The 19548-nt window shown below is 46.1% G+C and overlaps 1 protein-coding gene across 3 annotated transcripts; it reads left to right on the plus strand.

The window, feature by feature from the left end:
• Positions 1-212: 212 nt before the first annotated feature.
• Positions 213-19016, plus strand: ZCCHC8 (zinc finger CCHC-type containing 8). Of its 3 annotated transcripts, XM_024566868.3 has the most exons (14): positions 213-559; positions 1763-1805; positions 3910-3984; positions 5038-5143; positions 6306-6383; positions 9952-10055; positions 10172-10237; positions 10798-10858; positions 11529-11671; positions 12628-12770; positions 12949-13070; positions 14210-14296; positions 14557-14671; positions 18090-19016. In XM_024566868.3, exons 1-14 carry the CDS (start codon positions 361-363, stop codon positions 18866-18868), a joined length of 2121 nt encoding a protein of 706 aa, XP_024422636.2. In that variant the 5' UTR covers positions 213-360; the 3' UTR covers positions 18869-19016. The 3 variants fall into 3 exon arrangements, with proteins under 3 accessions (XP_024422636.2, XP_045056654.2, XP_053784255.1); XM_045200719.2 differs by lacking the exons at positions 213-559; positions 5038-5143; XM_053928280.1 differs by lacking the exons at positions 213-559; positions 1763-1805; positions 3910-3984; ... (1 more) ...; positions 9952-10055; positions 10172-10237.
• The last annotated feature ends 532 nt before the right edge of the window (positions 19017-19548 follow it).

Here is a 19548-nt window from a genome sequence, read left to right on the forward strand (position 1 = left end):
ACAAGAACAACCCATATTGTTTTAACACATTCTGTTTAACTTGAGCTTTTTAACGCTTGAAAAGGAGCAATCCCAGTATGCAATGCAAACAATGAGCTAACAGTAGCCTAGGAACTACATGTCCCAGCGTGCCATGCTCCCGCGCAATCTCGGCAGTGGGTGTGAGGACCGCCATTGCATTCTGGGAGTTGTAGTCTCTCGGGACTGGCCCGCCCCTAGTGCAGCTTCCGCGGCCTACATTTGAAGAAAACCCTACACTCAGGGTCGCTTAGCGCCCTACAGAGCGGTGCCGGCCTACAACCTCTGCCCCCTGCCCGGGGGGCAGCTCCGCCCCTTCTCCAGTCTTTCCCACAGCCCAAAATGGCGGCTGAGGTGGATTTTGGCGATTTAGAGCTGTTCGAGGCGTTTGACCACCCAGAGGAGTCGCTTCCAAAGCCCGTTCACACCCGCTTCAAGGACGACAACGGCGACGAGGTGAACGAGAACCGGGCCGACGACGCGGAGCTGCGACAGCGTCTTCTGCAGTGCGAGGAAACCATCGAGCAGCTCCGCGCAGAGAATATCCTTCCCGCACGCAGGGCCCGTCACCCGGGCGTGGTGGGTGCAGAGCCCGGGAGCGCGCGGGCGGAAATTCCACGAGGGCCGCAGATCGACGTAATTTCTCTCCCCGACTGGCGGGCTGAGAACCTGGGGTTCTGGTTGCAGAAGCTGCCCCGGGGGCCTCGGCACGACCTCTCCGCGTGTGGATCCGTATCCCGGACTCCACTCGCTCTAGCCCGCACCCAGCCTGGGATCGGTTTTTAGGGTTATTTCGGACTGTTGGATTGGAGACTTTTGGGGAGTCATTCAATTTCATTTTGCAGCCCAGCTAAAGTTGCTGCAGTCCTGTTACAGTTATGTGTTAGGAGATATCGGATACTTAGACCTGGCGTAGACCTGTTTTATGGGTTTTTCTTTTGCGGGGGGTGGGGGGAACACTGGGCAGATGCAAGTGGTCCTAGGATGTAGGCTTGGGGGCCTTAAGGATTCCAGGGATGCATAGAGAAATGGTTAATTGCTTGATTAAGATTGGGGGCTCATTTTAAAGTTCTTCCACTTTGAAATAGCTTCCAAGGTGAAGGTGCATTGCAAAGCTTTAGGGAAAACGCGCCAAATGTTTCCATTTGTCTTTAGTTACATGATGACAGGCTTTCTAGCAAGCTTTGTTATTATGTTTATTTACAGTCAGGGATTTAAAAAAACTATATTTGCAGATAATTTTGGTTCGGGTAGTTTTCCTTTTAGAATTTGTAAGGATCCCTGAAAGCGGTTAGGAAGTTACCTAGGTTTTGAAGTTTGATTTTGTTCGTGCTCCCTTTTTCCTGTCATTATGGACAAAAATTAAAATACAGAAGAGTTGAAAGTATCCTAGATGCTACAGTCGTGTACCTTACTGCACATCATGATGCTTTTGCCTTGGAAAATTTTCTTAAGTGAGTGACTGTTTAACTGTTGATGGGACACCGGTGTTGGAATAACGTTTTTAGTTCGGTCTGTTAGTTTCTTTTGAGCTACAGGATGGTATCTTCTAAATGTTTTTGTTGGAAGGGATGACAACTCAGTTTTTAGGTCCAAATGCCTAGCCCTGCAACAAAACAGAAGCTCAGTGTGTCATTTTCAAAGTAGTTGCGTGTCTTTGAAGGCAAGTATGAGAATTTGTAGTTGATTTCTATGATGTTTGTGAATGTTTAATGAAGGCGTGTGCTCCTTAACACGTAATAACATCAGGAACTTAGAAGAAAATTGAACATTCTGACTCGACCAAGGTATGAAATCTTGAAATGACACCATAGTTGTCCTTTACTTTTTTATCCTGATATTAACATGTAATCAAAGTATCTTTGTAAAAAGGGTGTTTCGGATTTTTGTTTTTTTATTTGTTCAGCCTACTCTGAAGAAATCAGAAGTAATGATCCTTTATTTTTAACTTGTGGGGGTAGAATTTGAATTCTCAAACACTTGTTAAAGTACAAATGTATTACCATGTGGAGTGGTGGTATTTTCTAGCTCTCAGAATTTGGGGGTGCCTGGTGCAGTTTCACAGGAGCCTTTTGGTAGCGGGTACCCCCCGCGGGAGTGACTGGCTACCCTGGTGACTTTTAAAAGTGTAAACTTTTAGAATTCAGATGTGTTTTGGAATAACTTACCCATGTCCTACCTTTCTTCCTCTGTGTGAGCACACTTTTATGGATCTAAACTCATTTTTGGTTAGTTATTAACCATTGAATATAACTACGATTCCTCAAAAATCATAAGGTATTTTATTTAGATAAGCACATTTTCTGATAGAATTGATTGCTTAACATTAAATATTTATTTAAAAGTGGGTTATAATCACCTAAATTCAAATGACTATAGCATTGTAGGCTTTGCCATTTTATAAAAAGTAAGCATTAGAATCACGAAAAAGGAAAAAAATTAGAATAAGTGCCCTCCAAATTGTCACAGATAAAGCATTCTACAGAAAACCAAGGAAGAAAAAGAAATGAAAGTTATTTACATGAAGTTTGTACCCTGAGTCTCTTGGTTTTACCCTTAATTTGGAACCATCATGATCAGAAGTTTCTCTCTTTATACAGTAAACATTGTGTTTGTTTGTGTTATGTACTTTATATTATGAAAATTTTCAAAGAACTTGGAAAGAACAGTATAATTAGTACCCGTTTTTCATCACAGTAATGATTAATACTGGGTCCGGCAGAAGTACGGCTTGCTTGAGAGTGGCTCGTGGGGTACGTGGTCTCGCACCAGATGAACAGCGATTTGGACATTTCACCTAAAATGTCCTGCGGTGTGCTGGAGTGTGACGTTGTTATGTTACAGCATTACATGCTTACGATTTTATAATAAAAAACAGGGGCGTTATTTGTGCCAGACCCTGTATTTTTGCCGTACTTTTTTCTAATCCCATACACACATTTCACCCCAAATATTTTAGTGTGTATGTTTTTTTAAAGTTACTTTTTCATGCACAAGCACACCCTTATCACACCTAACAGTTGTCATGGTCTCCTTGATAACACTCCCAGCCTAGTACCTATTCAGATTTTCCCAGCTGATTGGTCAAAACAGACTCCAGCCAAAGACCCTGCAATTACACCCGGTAAAAACAGGATGTATTTTTTAAAACTGAAGTTTGCTCAGACTGAAACAAGTCTGTGAACTTTTCCGTATTTTCCTTTCATTTCTCTACTTGTGGGAACAATTCTAAATACAGACTGATGTGTTTCACATGCTGTCCAGGTAGAGGAGTATGAGGCCGGTGAGGAGGAATTAGAGGCTCAGCTGGTCACAGGTTGCCGGAGATGCACTGCAGGCTTCCAGGCTGCGTTCCGGTTCCGGGCTTTGAAAGGCAGATGCAGAGCAGGGTGCTTCCTGCGTCTGCGCTGTAAAGCCCTGGATTTGGGGTACTTAGTGCAGTGTGTGCTGCCCTCCAAAAAGAACGTGTCCACTTATTTATGGAGTGTTTCATTTTCCTATATAGTTCAAAGCCAGATTCACTGATTCTTCGAGCAATATACTCTTGTAACCTGCTGGTTTATCCAACTCCCTCCTTCCTCTCCCCAGTTTGTAAGGAAAAAAACCAATAGGTAAAAAAACTTTTTGGTTGAAAACAGAAAGATTAACTTTTAATTTTTTGTGAGATATTTAAAAAAATATGTTATATCAGGGATACCTCTGTGTGAAACTGTAAAGTGGGTAAAGCCGTGAAACAGGTTTTACTTGAGAAAACGAGTTCTTGGTGGTTCCAGATCTTCTCTTTAAAATATTATATGATCTTTGGTACTTAAGGATTATATAGGTTATTGGTTTATATGTACATATGCAAGTTTTACTTCAACTTCTCTAAGAATATGTTTTCTGTTTTAGTGGAATATTGGTGAACAACACTAAGTTAGATGGACCTTTATTACAGATTCTATTTATGAACAATGTTATTTCAAAGTAAGTCATTTTCCCTTCTCTAAATATAATGAATTTATGTGTTTATGAAACAATGTCTTCTATAAGAATGTTGATTTCATTTGTACTTGTACCATCCTTATTACTTTACTTACAATATGTGGCTTCGTGATGAAGAGCAAGGACATTAGAGTCATGTGCCCTTGAATTTGGTCTCTTTCTACCCATGTGAACGTGGGCACTGATGCTCGCTGCATACCAGTTTCCTCACGGGGAAACAGGATATTAATAGTCCCCACCTCCTAGATAGCGAAATGAGCACCTGTGAGAGCCCAATAAATACCCTCTAATTAAAAGATAAGAACAAAAATAAAAAACTACCTTCACTACTGTAATGTTAGCCACTTCTCCCCCCCCACGTCAGGTAACAGTTTTCCCTGTTGGCTATCTTCAGAGCTTCTCCACATGATACATTTTTAAATATCAAAGCTAGGCCTTTGGCGCCTCCTGACCTGGGACTGAATGGAGACCGTTGGGTGGAAATGGTTCTTGACCTGGAAAGCTGGAGCACGTAGACCTCAGTAGTTTCTCTGGCCTTGCATTTTGGTTTTCTCTTTTTCCGGCTTAGTAGTCACGTAGTATTTCCTTATGTGCACATGGAGGGTCTCTGGGAAGAGCATGTGGAAAAGCAAATGCATGGGTTGTCTTGCGGGGCAGAAACGGGGGCCAGCACACAGGGTGGGGAGGAGGCCTCTCATTACCCACCCTTTTACTTCTACTTACCAAACCGTGTACATGTGTTACACATGCAAAAGCCAAATACACAAAATCTACAAATCCGTTTGTTCTTAGTGCACACGTCTGCCACCTGTTTCATGCCCGACACTGTGTTAGGTTATCATCGCCGTTTTGTTAACTTGGCTCCAGGGGTGGTTTTCTCCCTAGGAATAGGTCCTGGGTGTGACAGAGTCAGTGACTTGATAAACCTGAACAACAAAGTAGCGAAAGTTACGCGTGACGTAGTAATGGGTAAGACTTCAGCCTGTTCCGTGTTTTACTCTGTCTGAGTTCTGACCGTTTTGTGCTCTTATGCAGGCAATATCATCAAGAAATAGAGGAATTTGTATCAAATTTAGTAAAAAGATTTGAGGAACAGCAGAAAAATGATGTGGAAAAGACTTCCTTTAATCTTTTGCCCCAGGTATTTCAAACTTAAGAGACTTTAAGATTAGTAGGTTATGCTTTTCACCGCTAATTATTAGGCCACGAGGATCCTGTTGAATCAAAACCAAAATGATGAAGATTGTCTGTTCCCCTCCCATCTGTCAACGGGCCTCTTTCTCAGCGCGCCCCTCCCCCCACCCCGCAGCCCTGGGGCTTGCTTTTGGATGGTGGCGCCTTTTCCCCCAGGTCCCGTGGTCAGACCCGGCTGCACTCAGAGTCAAAGGCTCGTTTTTTTCATTCCCTAACTTGGACATGGGGGTTTGTGTAGAAAATTAATTTTAGGCCAAAAAATCTACATTTCTGGAGTTTATAAAATGTGGATTATTTTTTCCTAAAACCAAAAAAGTTTATGCATTTTTCTCTTCTGACCCCTTTACCTGTTTAAAGGAAAAAAAAAAAAATCAATAGTGTGCCCAAAGAAATCTGAGAAATTTTACTATGTGAATATTAGAGCATGAGTTTATGTTTTAAAAATCAGAATTATGTTTTCTGGGGCTTTTTTAAAATTAGAAGTTAAGGTAAGTAGAGTCTCTCAGATAAGGATCTTCCGCTGTTTATCCCTGAGGTTAGAGATCAGTTTTCGGATTAATTAAAATTTTAAGTCACCTTAATTTTGACCTATATAGAATTTTAGAGATTTCAGAAATGGAAGATACATTTTCACCTACATGGAATTTTTAAAGATTTAAGAAAAGGAAAATCAAAACCATACTGAATATTATTGAAGTTTTGATTCAAGATACACTTCAGAATTTTGTAGTGGCTTGAGGTTGGTAGAAGTTACATTAGTGTTGACCCATAATGTAAAGTATTTTTTAATCTTTCTGGTTACCGGGTTGCAGGATAAACTAAAATCTGCCTTGCCTGCCAGTTTGTGTTGGAAGTTCCATAATTAATATTCATTAGCAGAAAAGTGAGAGTGTATGCTAATGATTCAGAAGATGCTATTTTATATATCTTTTTAAATTTTTAAACTTTGCTACTTGTGAAATTTCTTTCATGAGCATTCCTACCTAGCTAAACTTAACTCACCTTAATTATGACAACAATTAATTCAAATTTTTATAGACCTTAGCGCTAGGTATTAGAAAGTGTGTTCAGAGGCTAACGTCTGTGCTGTGTGTTTCCCCATGTGTCAGCCATCCAGTGTCATGCTGGAAGAGGACCGTAAAGTAGAGGAGCCCTGTGCCGTTAAGAACGACAAGGAAGCTTTCAGTGTAAGTTGGGATTGTTTATAACTCTTCAGTCACTCGTTTCCCGTCGGGGCGGGGGCACCCTGTGAATGACGGCACAGTGTGTGGCACCGAGTGAGCGCACCCTTTCCCTGAGTCCGTTACAAACAGCGGTGCGGGCTTCAGCCTCTGAACGCCACGGTTCGCTTCTTAACGACTGTTTTAGTGTGGCGTGGGGCACATTAAATGGACTTGTCTGGCGGACTTTGTTGCCGCCCTGACCAACCTCTTTGTGTTTATTTTCAAGAACTTGGAGGAAGGTGCCGAAAGCGTGCTTGTCGAACTTACAAATGGTTCAAGTTGAGAGGGATAAATAGCTAACGTAACAGGTGGCAGATGTGAGATTTAAAACGTTGCCAGACTCAAATAACAGGTGAAAAGTGGAAGCTTAACGGGTGAACCTGTGTTTAGGCTCTTTTCAGGGCCTGTGCAGGATTTAGCAGCGTCAGTGCGGTGTGGTGGTGGGACTTTGCAACTTAGGATTTTGTAAAGATGAGGGTGTAATCCTGGACTCTATCCAAGGAAGACTGCTCCTCAAGTTTGTGAAGTGGTGTGCTCCACTGGTAATGCACAATTGTAAGGACCGGGGCCTGCTGCGATAATGAAGAGCCCACGAGTCTCACAGAAAATATTTACAAGGGATGCCACATCTCTGCAGCTGTGATAAGGGCTGGCATTTGCAAAGGGCTCGTTTTAGATCACCCTGTATAGTGCCAAGGGGCAGGACGAAGCCCAGCGATTGGATTGAGAATAAAAAGGCTCATTTCAGCTCAGCGTTAAGTAAGCAGGAATCTCTGTCAGGCAGGTGAGAGCCGAAGTGGTTGCTCATTTTCGTAGAGGTGAATTCCCTGTTGTTGGAGTCGTGTAAAGACTGTGATGCGCTCGGCACTGAGAGAAGGCTTTCTGAGTTTGGGCTAGATTGCTCTCGTTTCCCTTCCACGGCGAGGTTCTGGGGTTTAAAGTGGCGGCTGCCTGGAAACTGGGAATTGTGCGCGCCTGTGAAATTTGTCCTTCAATAAATATTAGTATAAAAATCGAGTAAATATTTTCTAAATGTTCCTTTGTACCATGAACAGTTCCAGGTTCCAGGGACATAGTAATGAGAAAACAGGCAAAGTCCCTGCCCTCGATGAATTCCAAACATAAGCAGGCTAAGTAGCTGAGGCATATTTGGCTTGTGTCGTGAGTCCTTGGTGACAGCCTCTGAGCCAGAGCAGAGGGGTGTGCGGGAGTGACCTTACTGCAGTGTTCGGGAGGAGGGCTCCTGGCGGCAGGAGGAGAGAGTGCGAAGCCGTGAGGCAGAAGCAAACATGTATTGTCCTCTGCGTGGTCAGTGCTGTTGTGAGCTCATTACAAGTGTTACTCGGGAGGACACTATTCTTCATCGCACTTCACAGACGAGGAAGCGGACATGACACTAAGTAACTCGCCAGCGGTCCCTTAGCTGGGGAGTGGTGCGGCCAGGCCGTGAGCCCATGCCTCTGACTCCTGACGTTGCCTTACAGCCACCGTGAGGACTTTGGGTTTTACTCCGAGTGAGATGAGAAGCCGTTGCAGGCTTTCAGGTAGAAATGTGACTTGATATGACTTGAATTTTTAAAAGAACTGGCTGTCTGTGGAAAAGGGCCTCTAGCTGCTTGCATATGGAAGCTGGAAAGCAGTGAGGAAGTTACTGTACTCATCTCAGGTGAGATGAGACAGCAGCTTAGACCAAGGTGATAGTGCTGCAATAAGAAGTGGTTTCTTTTTTTTAAAGATTTTATTTATTTATTTCTAGAGAGGGGAAGGGAGGGAGAAAGAGAGGGAGAGAAACATCAATGTGCGGTTGCCTCTTGCGTGCCCCCTACTGGGGACCTGGCCCACAACCCAGGCACATGCCCTGACTGGGAATCGAACCAGCGACCCTTTGGTTCTCAGGGCGGCACTCAACCCACTGAGCCACACCAGCTAGAGCAAGAAGTGATTTCTGACCTGGATACGCCTTGAAAAGTAGGACCGATCAAGTAGCTTGGTGACCTGAATGGAGAACCTGAGACTGAGAGTAGTCAGAGTGGCTCCGGTTTTTGTCCTGGGCAGCTGGAGGAGTGTCCCTGCCTCTTCTGTAATGGGAGAGGCTGGAGGGGGAGCAGCGTTTGGGGGTGGGAGTCCAGTGCAGTTTTAAACAGGTGAGTGTGAGGAGCCGCACATGCCTGGGAGGCCTGTCAAGTCGGCACTTGCGTGTGCACGGCTGGAGGTTAGGAGTGGTCAGAACTGGGCCCTGGGGGTGGTCGGCACGTAAATTCCGTTTCACACCATGGGTCTGGAGCCACCGAGAGAGTGACAGCAGAGAAGCGGAGCAAGGGCTGAGCCTTAGGGAACATGGAGAGATGGGAAGGATCTAGCAAAGAAGGCTGGGAGGACTAGCCAGCAAGGTGGGAAGAAAACCAAGAGAACGGTGTTGTGGAAGCCAAGGGAAGAAGTAGTTTTAGGAGGAAGGGATGTCAGCTGATAGGTGAAGGCGAAGACTGAGAACTGGCCACTGAGTTTGGCTGCGTGGGGGCCATGGGGGCGCTCCATGGTCAAGTAGCTTAGTACCGTGTCAGGAACAGAAGGAAGCCGTCCTGGACACGTTGGAGAGGATGACAGTGTCGTTTTAATTGAGAAATGAAAGTGGGGGGGCTGTTGTAGACTGAAGGAGACTAAGCAGACTCGGCAGGAACGTGAGTACGACGTGAACCTGTCTCGGATCCTGGCCTGGGGGAGAAAACGTCTACAGGGCGTTCTGGGACGGTGGGGAAACTGAACGTAGATTGGGTAGCGATGATACGGAGGAGTTAACAATTTTCTGATGGTACCGTGGTTTGTGGGAGAATGTTCTTTTTGAAGGCTCCTACTGAAATATGTAGGGGTGAAGTCTCGTGGAAATCGAAGCTGGAAACCATATAGGAAGTCACTGTATTCATCTCAGGCAAGAGGAAATAAAGGCTTAGTCTAGGCTGTGATGATGGTGGTGACTTTGTTTAAATGGCTCAGTGAAAGGTCAGTGTGGAAAATGTGACTGTGGGCGGGGGGAGAAGACACATGTACGAAACTGAGCAATTGTTAAATGTAGGTGGAGGGTACGTGGGCATTCCTTGCACCCTTTCTTCAACTTTTCTGTATGAAATTTGTTACAAAAAATTGGAGGGAGAAGAGACTGGGAGGAAGGAAACGAGTCAGTGAATGTAGTCAACTTCCCTGCCTGTCTTGCTGCAAGGGAAGTGAAGAAACAGGGAACGGGAGCGAGCAGTGAGGGCCGTGGGCGAGTTTCGAGTTTTTAAGTCTGGAGAGGGTGCGGCTGAGAGTGCTGAGCCGCAGAGAGGAGTAGCTCGTGGTGGAGGAGGCGAAGGGAGATTGATCCATGGAGGCAGCTCTTAACTTTCGCATCAAAATCTGGCTCCTTTAACTAGGGAGTTGATTATTATTTCTAATAATTTCATCCAAAATAAGTTGTTGAAGCAATCATAGTCTTACATTATTTAATGTGTTTTCCCCCCTGCTTAAATAGCAATATTTTTTGACTTGTTTTCTGCAGGTTGTAGGAAGTGTCCTGTATTTTACTAATTTTTGCCTTGATAAATTGGGGCAACCGCTACTAAATGAAAACCCTCAGCTTACCGAAGGATGGGAAATACCCAAGTATCCTACATAGTGAATGAAGATCTTTTATGCGTCTTGCCTTTAAATCACCTTTAAAAAATATTTACCACATTTTGCAGACTATGATAACCATTCCTTAATAACATTCACTAAAGGTACCAGCAAGTCTTCAGCCACATTGTTTCCCTAGAAGGGCAAGAAATACAAGTAAAGGCAAAAAGGTTTGTGTGGGGAGCGGTTTTTGTTTTCTTCTTTTTGCTCTGTAACCAAATCATAAAGTCTTTTAGCTCGACAAGTTAATGTTCTCTATCGCTGGCTTACTATAAATAAATTACAGGCTGTGCTGTAACTTTAATGTATAGACCTATATTAACTGTTTAAATTGATCATCTGTTTATGGGAATTCATTGGTTCATGCCTAATGTGTGTGGGTGGGTGGAAAGGTTTAATTGTTGCTGTCGGTGTGTTGCTGTGTTAAAACCCCCGCCCCTTTCCGTGACGCTTAAAGGAAACACAGTCTGGTTGCCTCGTTCTTCTGGTGCTAAACACTGACAAAACCCGGAGGTAACAGATCAGTGGGGAGCGTTGGGTTTTGGTTAAAAGTACTGTTCTGTTTAAATCTCTAAGTGCGGGAGGCGAAAGTGGACCCACGGCGGATCTTACTCGTCTGTGGTCGACTTGCTTTCTTCCCTCTGATGCACTTTTCCGTCCTCTAGGATGTTACCGATTTGCTTTCATGTTTTCATTTACATTATGAAATCTTTGTTTTTTGACCAAATAGGCCAAAGCCTCACTGTTTCAATTGTGGGTCTGAAGAACATCAAATGAAAGATTGCCCAATGGTAAATTTTTCTCCTATAAAAAAATATCTTGGAGCCAGCGCTGTCTGGGGCTTTCAGCATATTTGTGGCGTGGTGTGGTGTGAGGGGCCTTCCTATGTCAATTTCCTGTGGTCCTTGAATTTGAAATTCTTTTCAAATTCATACTTAAATTTCAAGGCATTATATTTTTTGAAAAATTTAGTACAGAGCTCTGTATTTGAGATGACTGAGCATTAGGAGAGTTAATTTTCAGACAGTTTATTCTAAAAATTTGATTTTATGTAATGATAATTTGAGATAATAAGAAACTAAAGTGATTGCTTCTCTTTCTTGCTTATTTTTCTAAGATATCCACCCTGTTTCACACTTGTTATTTATACATTAAAACCACAATAACCTGCTTGCTTGCCCTAAAGTGCTCACTATTTATCTAATTTCTGAGGCACAGGGCCCGGCAGAAGTAAAGCTTGCTGGGGTGCGGTCGGTAGGGTTGGGGATAATGACAGTTTTAATTTGAACATTTCCCCTAAATGTCATGGTGTGCTTGAGTGTGACGTTGTCCTGTTACAGAATTACATGCTTATGATTTTGTGATAAAAGATTTTGTAATGAAGAAAGGGGCGTTACTTGTGCCTGACGGTGTATTTCTAAAGTGCTTCACACCATTCTTTTCAAATGTGTCGCGAGGTAGCCTCGGAACGCCACCCGCATAAGCGAGAAGAGGAAGGAGTACCTGGACGCCTGTGGGGAGGCCAGCAGCCAGGGCTTCCAGCAGCGCTACCACGCGGACGAGGTGGAAGAGCGCTTCGGGAGGTTCAGGCCCGGAGTCATCAGGTACCTTTCTCGGAACCGTGGGGGCTCCTTTCTGTTTCCTTGGGGTTTGAAGCAGTCTGTGTTTTTAGGGTAATTATCAGTAGATAAGTTTTCTCTAGCAAAGCTCTAGATAACATACATCAGTTCATTTGAAAATGTTCATTGAAATCTTAACTATATGAGGTCTGTCCAGAAGGTATCCAGCCACATAATGTAAAAAATAGTGACATTTATTGAAGAAGATACAAGATACAAGAAACATCGTACATAGGACAGTGACGCCTCAGTCACCTTTGAAGTAGGCACCTTGGGATCTCACACAGTTCTCCCAGTCGCCATCAGCCGCCCCATCATATTTTCCTGAATCTCATTGAAACCTCCTCCCTTTCAAAGGTGATTTTAGTTTTGGGAAAAGCGAGAAGTCACAGGGCACCAAATCTGGGCTGTAGTGGGGCTGAGTCACCTGGGTGATTTGCTGCTTCACCAAAAAACTCTGCACAGACGTGATGCATGAGAAGGTGTGTTGTCATGATGAAGCTGCCAATCACCAGTTTCCCTTAGCTGGGGCCTTCTGAATCATCCGAATAGTTCTCTTGCAGGAAAGTTCAAGCTTAATGCAAAATTTGATGCAGATTCGTTGCTCTACTTAGTCTTTTGAATGTGATGGCCATATACTACACATGCTTACTCAAGGGTGCCTACTGCCCCCACTGACTAGTGCAGTGAAGTCATCATTGGTCACACTTGCACATTCCAGTCCCCTCTTCTTGGCTTCCAGGTTACAGCAGTGTCACGCAAACTGTTCTCTTATATTAACAGTGGCTGGACTTACTCCTGAGAGACCTCGTATATTTGACAGGCACCAATGCCGCCAGCTGTGTAACGTGAGACAGAATTGTTTCAAAACCTTGGAACGGTATGCGTTTTCATCCAAACTAGAGTACAGTATTTTTCCGTCCTCTCTTATTTTTACTTAGTGAGGAACTTCAGGATGCACTGGGTGTGACGGACAAGAGCCTTCCGCCTTTCATATATCGAATGCGCCAGCTGGGGTACCCACCAGGATGGCTCAAAGAGGCCGAACTGGAGAACTCGGGGCTTGCGCTCTACGATGGGAAAGGTAATGTTAGGTTAAATAGGTCACCTCAGTGTTGAGCAGCTCCGAGCTAACGGTTCAGACATACTGGTCGAAGAATAATGCTCTCACCGTGAATGTTAGCGCTTCCGGGTCTGCGTGTGGTCTGGCGGGGACTTACATCGGTATCTAGAGTATTAACTCCTTCGGTGGCCCGTGACAGATGGTGCTGATGGGGAGACAGAAGCTGGAGAAATTCAACAGAATCAAAACATCACTTACGATCTCTCGAAATTGGTAAACTACCCAGGTTTTAATATCTCTACTCCCAGAGGCATTCCAGACGTAAGTATATTGTTTTCTTATTCTTTTGAGATGTGTAGATTGTTTAAAATGTTAGCTTATGTAGCAATTACTGTTATATGCAGAAGTAAATCTGTTACTTAAGTGTTTAACTTTTTCATTTTCTTTCTGTTGACTAGAATCTTAAGTGAAACCTTATATTCATCAAAAAAGAAAAAACCTACAGTAGTTTTTTTTTGGTATTTTATGCTTTTAGAAAAGGAACTAAAATGGAATAGTTAGATTCTGTAAATCTAAAGTTACCCTAAAATTTTAAGAATTATTTTTTGAATTATGGGATGATTCTGAGGCAGTATTATAAGTTTTACAGAATTACTTGGAAAGTGAATTTCTGCCTTTGATAAATCTAAGTGTACCATTACTTTTTTCTGTTCTTTCCTCCTTTTTTCCCCCCTTCAAAGTAAAATTTCTCAGTCTGTATGAGAATGGCTCCAGCACTTACTCTTTTCCAACTCTCGAGTGTCCAAGTTCAGCAATTAGCTATTGTGGTGGCAGCGGTATTTTAATCTAAAAAGGAGATGCATGGGCTACTTTGAGGGTTGAACTGCATGGTACAGACCATCAGTGCCTCTGGAAGTGAGTCCCCATCGGAACCCCCTCAGGGTGCCTGCAGCCCCTCCCTTACACCTAACCAACTGCAGTCCCTGGAATCTGTAGGTGTGACAAGCACCAGAGCGATTCTTCGTGACAGTCACTGTTGAATGTGCTGTGGGTGAAGGGAGAAACGTTGAGCCTTGCAGATGAGCGCTCAGTTTGGAAAGGGAGGGAGCAGGAGGTAGAAGACTCAGTGCAGGCAATTGTGTTAGGAGCAGTGAGCAGCGGGGAGGGTCAGGCCTGCCAGGCCTGGCGGGTGTCCCTGTAGGTGCTGCTTATACCGTCTGCTTGTCATAAGCAGAACGTTTGGGGGCCAGTGAGTGTCAAGCTGTCTTTTAGTGTTCAGTCCTCATTGCTCTGTAGGCAGAGTGGAGGTTTTTTCCCTCCAAGGCACCATTATTTTCATGAATTCGCCCAAAGAGGAAAAGTCGTGTATGGAGCAGAAATGTAATTTGAGACCTCCACTTTACCTCCTTTGACAAAATCTCAAAGCATGGATTTCCTTTTCCTTCTCTTCGCATCGGCAGGAGTGGAGGATGTTTGGTTCCATACCAATGCAGGCCTGTCAGCAGAAGGACGTGTTCGCCAATTACCTTACTTCTAACTTCCAAGCGGTGAGGAGACTTTCAGAGGGTCCTCCATAAGCGTTCACGGCGCGTGTCTGTGGGATTTTGTGATGTGTTAGCGTCTTACTGCCTCTCTTGCTTTGTATGAAAGCTGTCTTTGTTTTCTGACGACTCAAAAGGAAAGAGGTGGCTGCGTTCACCAGTTACCCAGACTCAGCCCCAGATTGGTTTTCTAAATCATATGTAAGTGCCGGGACGGAGTTTCGTTCTTTGCCTCCCCACTGACTGAGGTTTGGTTCTTCCGTCAGCTGAGTGCCCGGTCTGGCTCCAGGCGGTCTTCGTCTCAGCCCAGCCCCAGTAGTCCCAAGAAGCAGAAGAGGGAAAGCAGCTCGGCCTCCCCTGCCGACATGGAGCTCGACTCGGGTAGGTTTCATGTCATGTTTTGATTTCCTTGAGGAGGTAGGACAAGTTTGTACGCTCCTGAGTTCCATGAGAAAGAGGAGCTCTTTTTCAGTACCAGCTAAGTAGGAACTCTTTTGTTTTCCCGTCGGAGACCAGAGCTTCCGCACCGTTGCTGACAAGGGCTGGGCTGGAAAGCATAGCTTGGCGTGCGGGGTAAGTGGGCCTGGGAGCTGAGTCCTGAGTTAGGCGGACCTGGGTCTCTGGTCACCCTGTCCCTGCAGTCCCGGGTCTGGGCCGGCCCCTCGGGCGGGCAGTGTGGAGACAGGTGGGAAGTGTCCCCTTTAGCAGCTCGGTCCACAAGGAAGGAGGGCAGAGCCGAGCCAGGCTTCCCAGTTACTCTTTCCAACACTTCTTCTGTTTCGTTTTAACTTTTTACTGGATTTATTGGGGTGACAGTTAGTAAAATGATAGGTTTCAGGCGTACAGTCCTGTAACACATCATCTGTATATTGTATTGTGTGTTCACCATCGCAAGGCCCACCCACTGTGTTAACTCAGTAAGTCGTTCCTCCTCCCCAGGAAGGAGAGGCCAGGAGGAAGGTCTGCCCTGCGGGAAAACCAGGACAGAGCTAGGCCTTGCCCTTTGACCCCCCTCGCTTTCTGTTCTCCGAACCTGTGGGCTGACTCGTGGGGTCTGGTTAGGCAGGACCAAGATGGTTCTGTCCAGCAGGTCAGCAGTGTGTCAGGACAGAGTCCCCTGCCCCCACTCCCAGTATCTTTGGGTTTCCCTCTGGTTCCGATGCATAGATTTTGCCCCCAGGAGGCTCTGGAATGAATCAGAACTTTGTGTTAGTTAGATAAACTCCAAAGCCACTCCGAATCCAAGATTGAAACTCATTCCTCAGGCTGCTTTGCATCCTACATCCTGCCCAGTCACTTTGGTCCTGTGTAGCATGTCGCAGGTCCCGAAGTGAGATCAGAGGGCAGCGTTAAGGTAAAACGCAGACAGATATTCTGATAGTTAGACGCCAGCAGTGTAAATTGCCCCAAATTTGAATGTGAAACTTCCCCTTCCCCATTTTCAAATTCCAAAGGAGAATTTAAAGATCACAGATGAAATTCCCTTTAAGTCCAAGGGAATTCGAGTCCAAAGTCAAATTGTTTTGCACGAGTGGCCTCCAAGTCAAAAATCAAAGCCCCCGAACCATTTTCCCTGATCGCTTTCTCTGCTTGGTCTCGACCACAGGAGTTTCTGATGCCCGAGCAGAGTTCACGGCTATGGCCTCGCTCTTGTCACGGTCAAGGAGTTCATAGGAAACATGGAATTGTACGGCCTTTGGAAATTACCTAGGAAATTTTGACAACAAGCCATGTCCCCCAACCCAGAAGCACTTGTCCCAGACAGAATCATACTCCAGAGCTCAGCATGTCTCAGTGTCACCAAAGGCCAGAGCCAAGGTTTCTGAGCGAAGGCAGGAACCAGGAACCTTGTTAATGCCATTGTTACTTTTTAAAAGAATATTTTATTTATTTATATATGTATGGTTTTGTTTCTTTGGTTTTTTTTTTAGAGAGAGAGGGAAGGGAGGGAGAAAGAGGGAGAGAGAAACATCGATGTGCAAGAGAAACATCAATCAGTTGCCTCTCACATGCCCCCAAGCGGAGACGTGGCCCACAACCCAGGCCTGTGCCCTGACCGGGAACCTGACCGGTGACCCTTAGGTTTTTACAAGACGATGCCCAACCCACGGAGCCGCACCAGCCCGGGCGCAGCGGCCATGTTCCTGTCGTAGTGACGCAGGCTGAGAAACCCCGTCCGCCCTGAACCTCGGCCCTCCGTGTTCTAGCCGGTCACCAGCGCCCTACAGTGTTTCCGCAGTTGCTTTTCTCTCTCACCCGTTGCTCTTGGTGGCCTTAGAGCTGATCGTTGTTTGTTTTTGTTTTTGGTTTTTTGCATCCTTTCAGCTTTCATCCACTCTTTGCTCTCCTGAGTACGCTGATTCCTTAAATTCTGAGTGACAGCCTGTCACCCCCTCACAGAGCTCACTGCCTGTCCAGTGAAGTGCACACCGGTTTGCGTCGCACTCCCAGTTCCGTGTCACCCAGTTGAATTTTCCAAAGTGTTCAAACGTGTACTGTTCCGGACCTCTCTGTAGACCCCGGGGTGGCAGATGCAGCCCCACCATGCGGTAGAGATGTGCCGGCCGTAGTGACGCACGCAGAGCCCAAGGGTCGCATGGTGCTGCCACCGAGCTGCTCACAGACCAAAGTGGTGGCACAAAGGGGTCACTGAGCAGCTGTGCTAAAGTCAGACCTTTGCCAAGAGTGGCCTTGGCAGGCCCTGTGGGTTGAATTCAGGGGTTTACCAGGGAGGCGAGCGGCCTCAGGGCGTTTGAGACAGTGGGAGATGCAAATGTAGACGCGTGCACCGTCACCACCAACGACAGAGTGACAGCCGGAGTTTAACCAGGCAGTGCGAGATGGCTTGGCGGAAGTAGGTAAATTCTCGGTCATGGAGGGCCTCAAGGACACTGGATGTCATCTCGTAGGGGATGGGGAGGCACTGGAGGCTTTCTCCTGCGTGCGGTGGGAAGGACCAGATTTGTGTTTCAGAGCGAAGGCTTGTGGGGAGGGCGTATACGAGGAAGAGGAGTCCAGAGGCGGAGCCGTCTCTACCATTCCTGGCGAACAGGGATGGCCTGGAGTAACGTAGTGGCTATTAACGGCCTACAGGACAGAGGACCCCAGACAGCCAAGGACCTGGGTGCGGCAGGTCCTTGGGAGGACTCCTAGGTGACCAGCAGGTTTCAGGTTTGGAACCTTTGCCCAGGTACCATTGCTGGTGCCCTTGGTGAGAACGGCAAATAGTAGAGAGTCCCGATTTTAGAAAGAGACCCTTTGTTTTGGACAGGTTGGGTCTGTTGTGTCCAGTGTCTATGGGACATCTCGGTGGTATAGACCAGTGACCAGTTAGCTGCATGCAAACAGTCCAGACGAGAGACTCAGAATTAGGAAATGAGCCAGGGGGCAGTCCTGCCTCGCCTGCTCGCCTTTGTCTCTGCCAGTGCTCCCCACACTCAGCGGCCCGGCCAGCCCCGACTTCCGGCCAGGCGTTCTGTAGTCTTCCACGAGCCCATCTTCAGTCACGGCAGACTGCCTAGAAACCGCTCCGTGCCCACGCTGCAGTTCCCAGTGCCGGCTCTAAAACGGCGCACACAGCACGAGAACGGACTTCCCAGGGGCTGGTTAAAGCTGCTGGCGCCAGAAGGTCCCACAGCTCTCTCTGCAGGTATCCTTTTCAGGTGGCGTGAGGACACGAGGTGATGGACATGGCATGAGTGTCCATCGAGTCTTCCTCTCAAGCCAGCTGTTTGCGGCCATTGAACCTCTGACCACCCCAGGTTGAAGTACATAATACATGTTAACTTTCTTATTTCAGATGCAGAGGTCCCGCACGCTTCTCCGAGCAGGGAGGCCGTGCAGTTCCAGCCCCCGTTGCCCCCTGGCACTCCTCCCCCGCTGCCACGGGCCACTCCTCCCCACACCTTCACGCCTCCGCTCCCCAAGGGCACCCCGCCACTGACTCCCAGCGACTCGCCGCAGACCAGGACGGCATCTGCGCCCATGGATGAGGACACACTGACTCTGGAGGAACTGGAAGAGCAGCAGAGGCGGATCTGGGCGGCCCTGGAGCAGGCCGAAAGCATACACAGCGATTCTGATATTCCTGTGGACACACCTTTAACTGGAAATTCGGTTGCCTCTTCACCTTGTCCCAATGAGCTGGACCTCCCCGTCCCAGAAGGCAGACCCTCTGAGAAGCAGGTGCCAGGGGAGCCCGAGGAACCCGACACTGGTCCAAAGAAATTGGAAGTTGACTCTTGCTCGAGTCCAGCGTCCGAGGCGACACTGCTTTGTCAGAAGGACAAGGAAGAGCCCGCGCACATCGACTCCAAAGGTGCCCTTGACAATGGCACAGCTGTGTCAAACTGTGACGTGAGGAATGGAGGCAGCCAGCAGCTCCTGCGTGTGGACGGCAGTCCTTCCGCAGCCGCTAAAGTCCACAGTCCCATCCCTGACATGAGCAAGTTCGCAACAGGAATCACGCCGTTCGAGTTTGAGAATATGGCGGAATCTACTGGGATGTACCTCAGGATAAGAAGCTTGTTAAAGAACTCACCCCGAAACCAGCAGAAAAACAAGAAGCCTTCTGAGTAACTGCTTGACACAGCATCCCGGTCCTGGTCGTTAGCACCAGGCGGATACATAACACTGTCTTCCTGCTTGTCCCTCCCGTGGTCAAAACCCATCCAGGGCTTCTTTGTGACCTGATGTCAGGCCTGTTTTAATGAATGGAAAGATTGGGCTTGCTGGTTTCCTCTGTTTTTATTCTCACTGATAGAAACTTGGGGGGGATGTGAGTATGAACTGCTTTAGAGATAGTTTGTTAAGGTTTATACTATTTTTGGATTGTGAGTGTCTGCCAAGAGTGATGGTTTTTATCTGTCTTTTGTACATTGTTTTTCCCTTTCTACATTTTGCTAATTAATAAGTTTAATATATCACTTTAAAAAAAAAAGTCTAACCATTTTAAATTCATACTTCAACAACCAAATGAGAAAAATCAGGGATGAGCAGCTTTTATCCCCCTTGGGGTATTTTTGTAAGTGATTTACATACATCAGTTTTAATGACTTTTTTGTAACTTCATTCTCCATATCAGCTTGCTGTACAGCATGTTCACCTTTGTGTACAGAGGTTTAATAAATTAGTTTTCATGTACATAATCTAAGGCTCTGAATACAAAATAGCAACTCACAGTGAAATCAGCATATAAAAAACCCCATAAGTTTGGAAGTAAATTGTGTGGTTACAGAAATTAGTAACAATATAAAGGG

The sequence above is a fragment of the Desmodus rotundus genome, chromosome 7, assembly GCF_022682495.2.
Source record: "Desmodus rotundus isolate HL8 chromosome 7, HLdesRot8A.1, whole genome shotgun sequence".
Taxonomy (NCBI): Eukaryota; Metazoa; Chordata; class Mammalia; order Chiroptera; family Phyllostomidae; genus Desmodus; species Desmodus rotundus.

Excerpts from the sequence above, each read along its gene's own strand:
- ZCCHC8 (XM_024566868.3), top strand. The coding sequence starts at position 361 with ATGGCGGCTGAGGTGGATTTTGGCGATTTAGAGCTGTTCGAGGCGTTT. Across the intron at positions 10,238-10,797 it reads ATACAAGTAAAGGCAAAAAG|GCCAAAGCCTCACTGTTTCA; the intron begins GTTTGTGTGGGG and ends TTGACCAAATAG. Across the intron at positions 14,297-14,556 it reads TTACTTCTAACTTCCAAGCG|CTGAGTGCCCGGTCTGGCTC; the intron begins GTGAGGAGACTT and ends TTCTTCCGTCAG.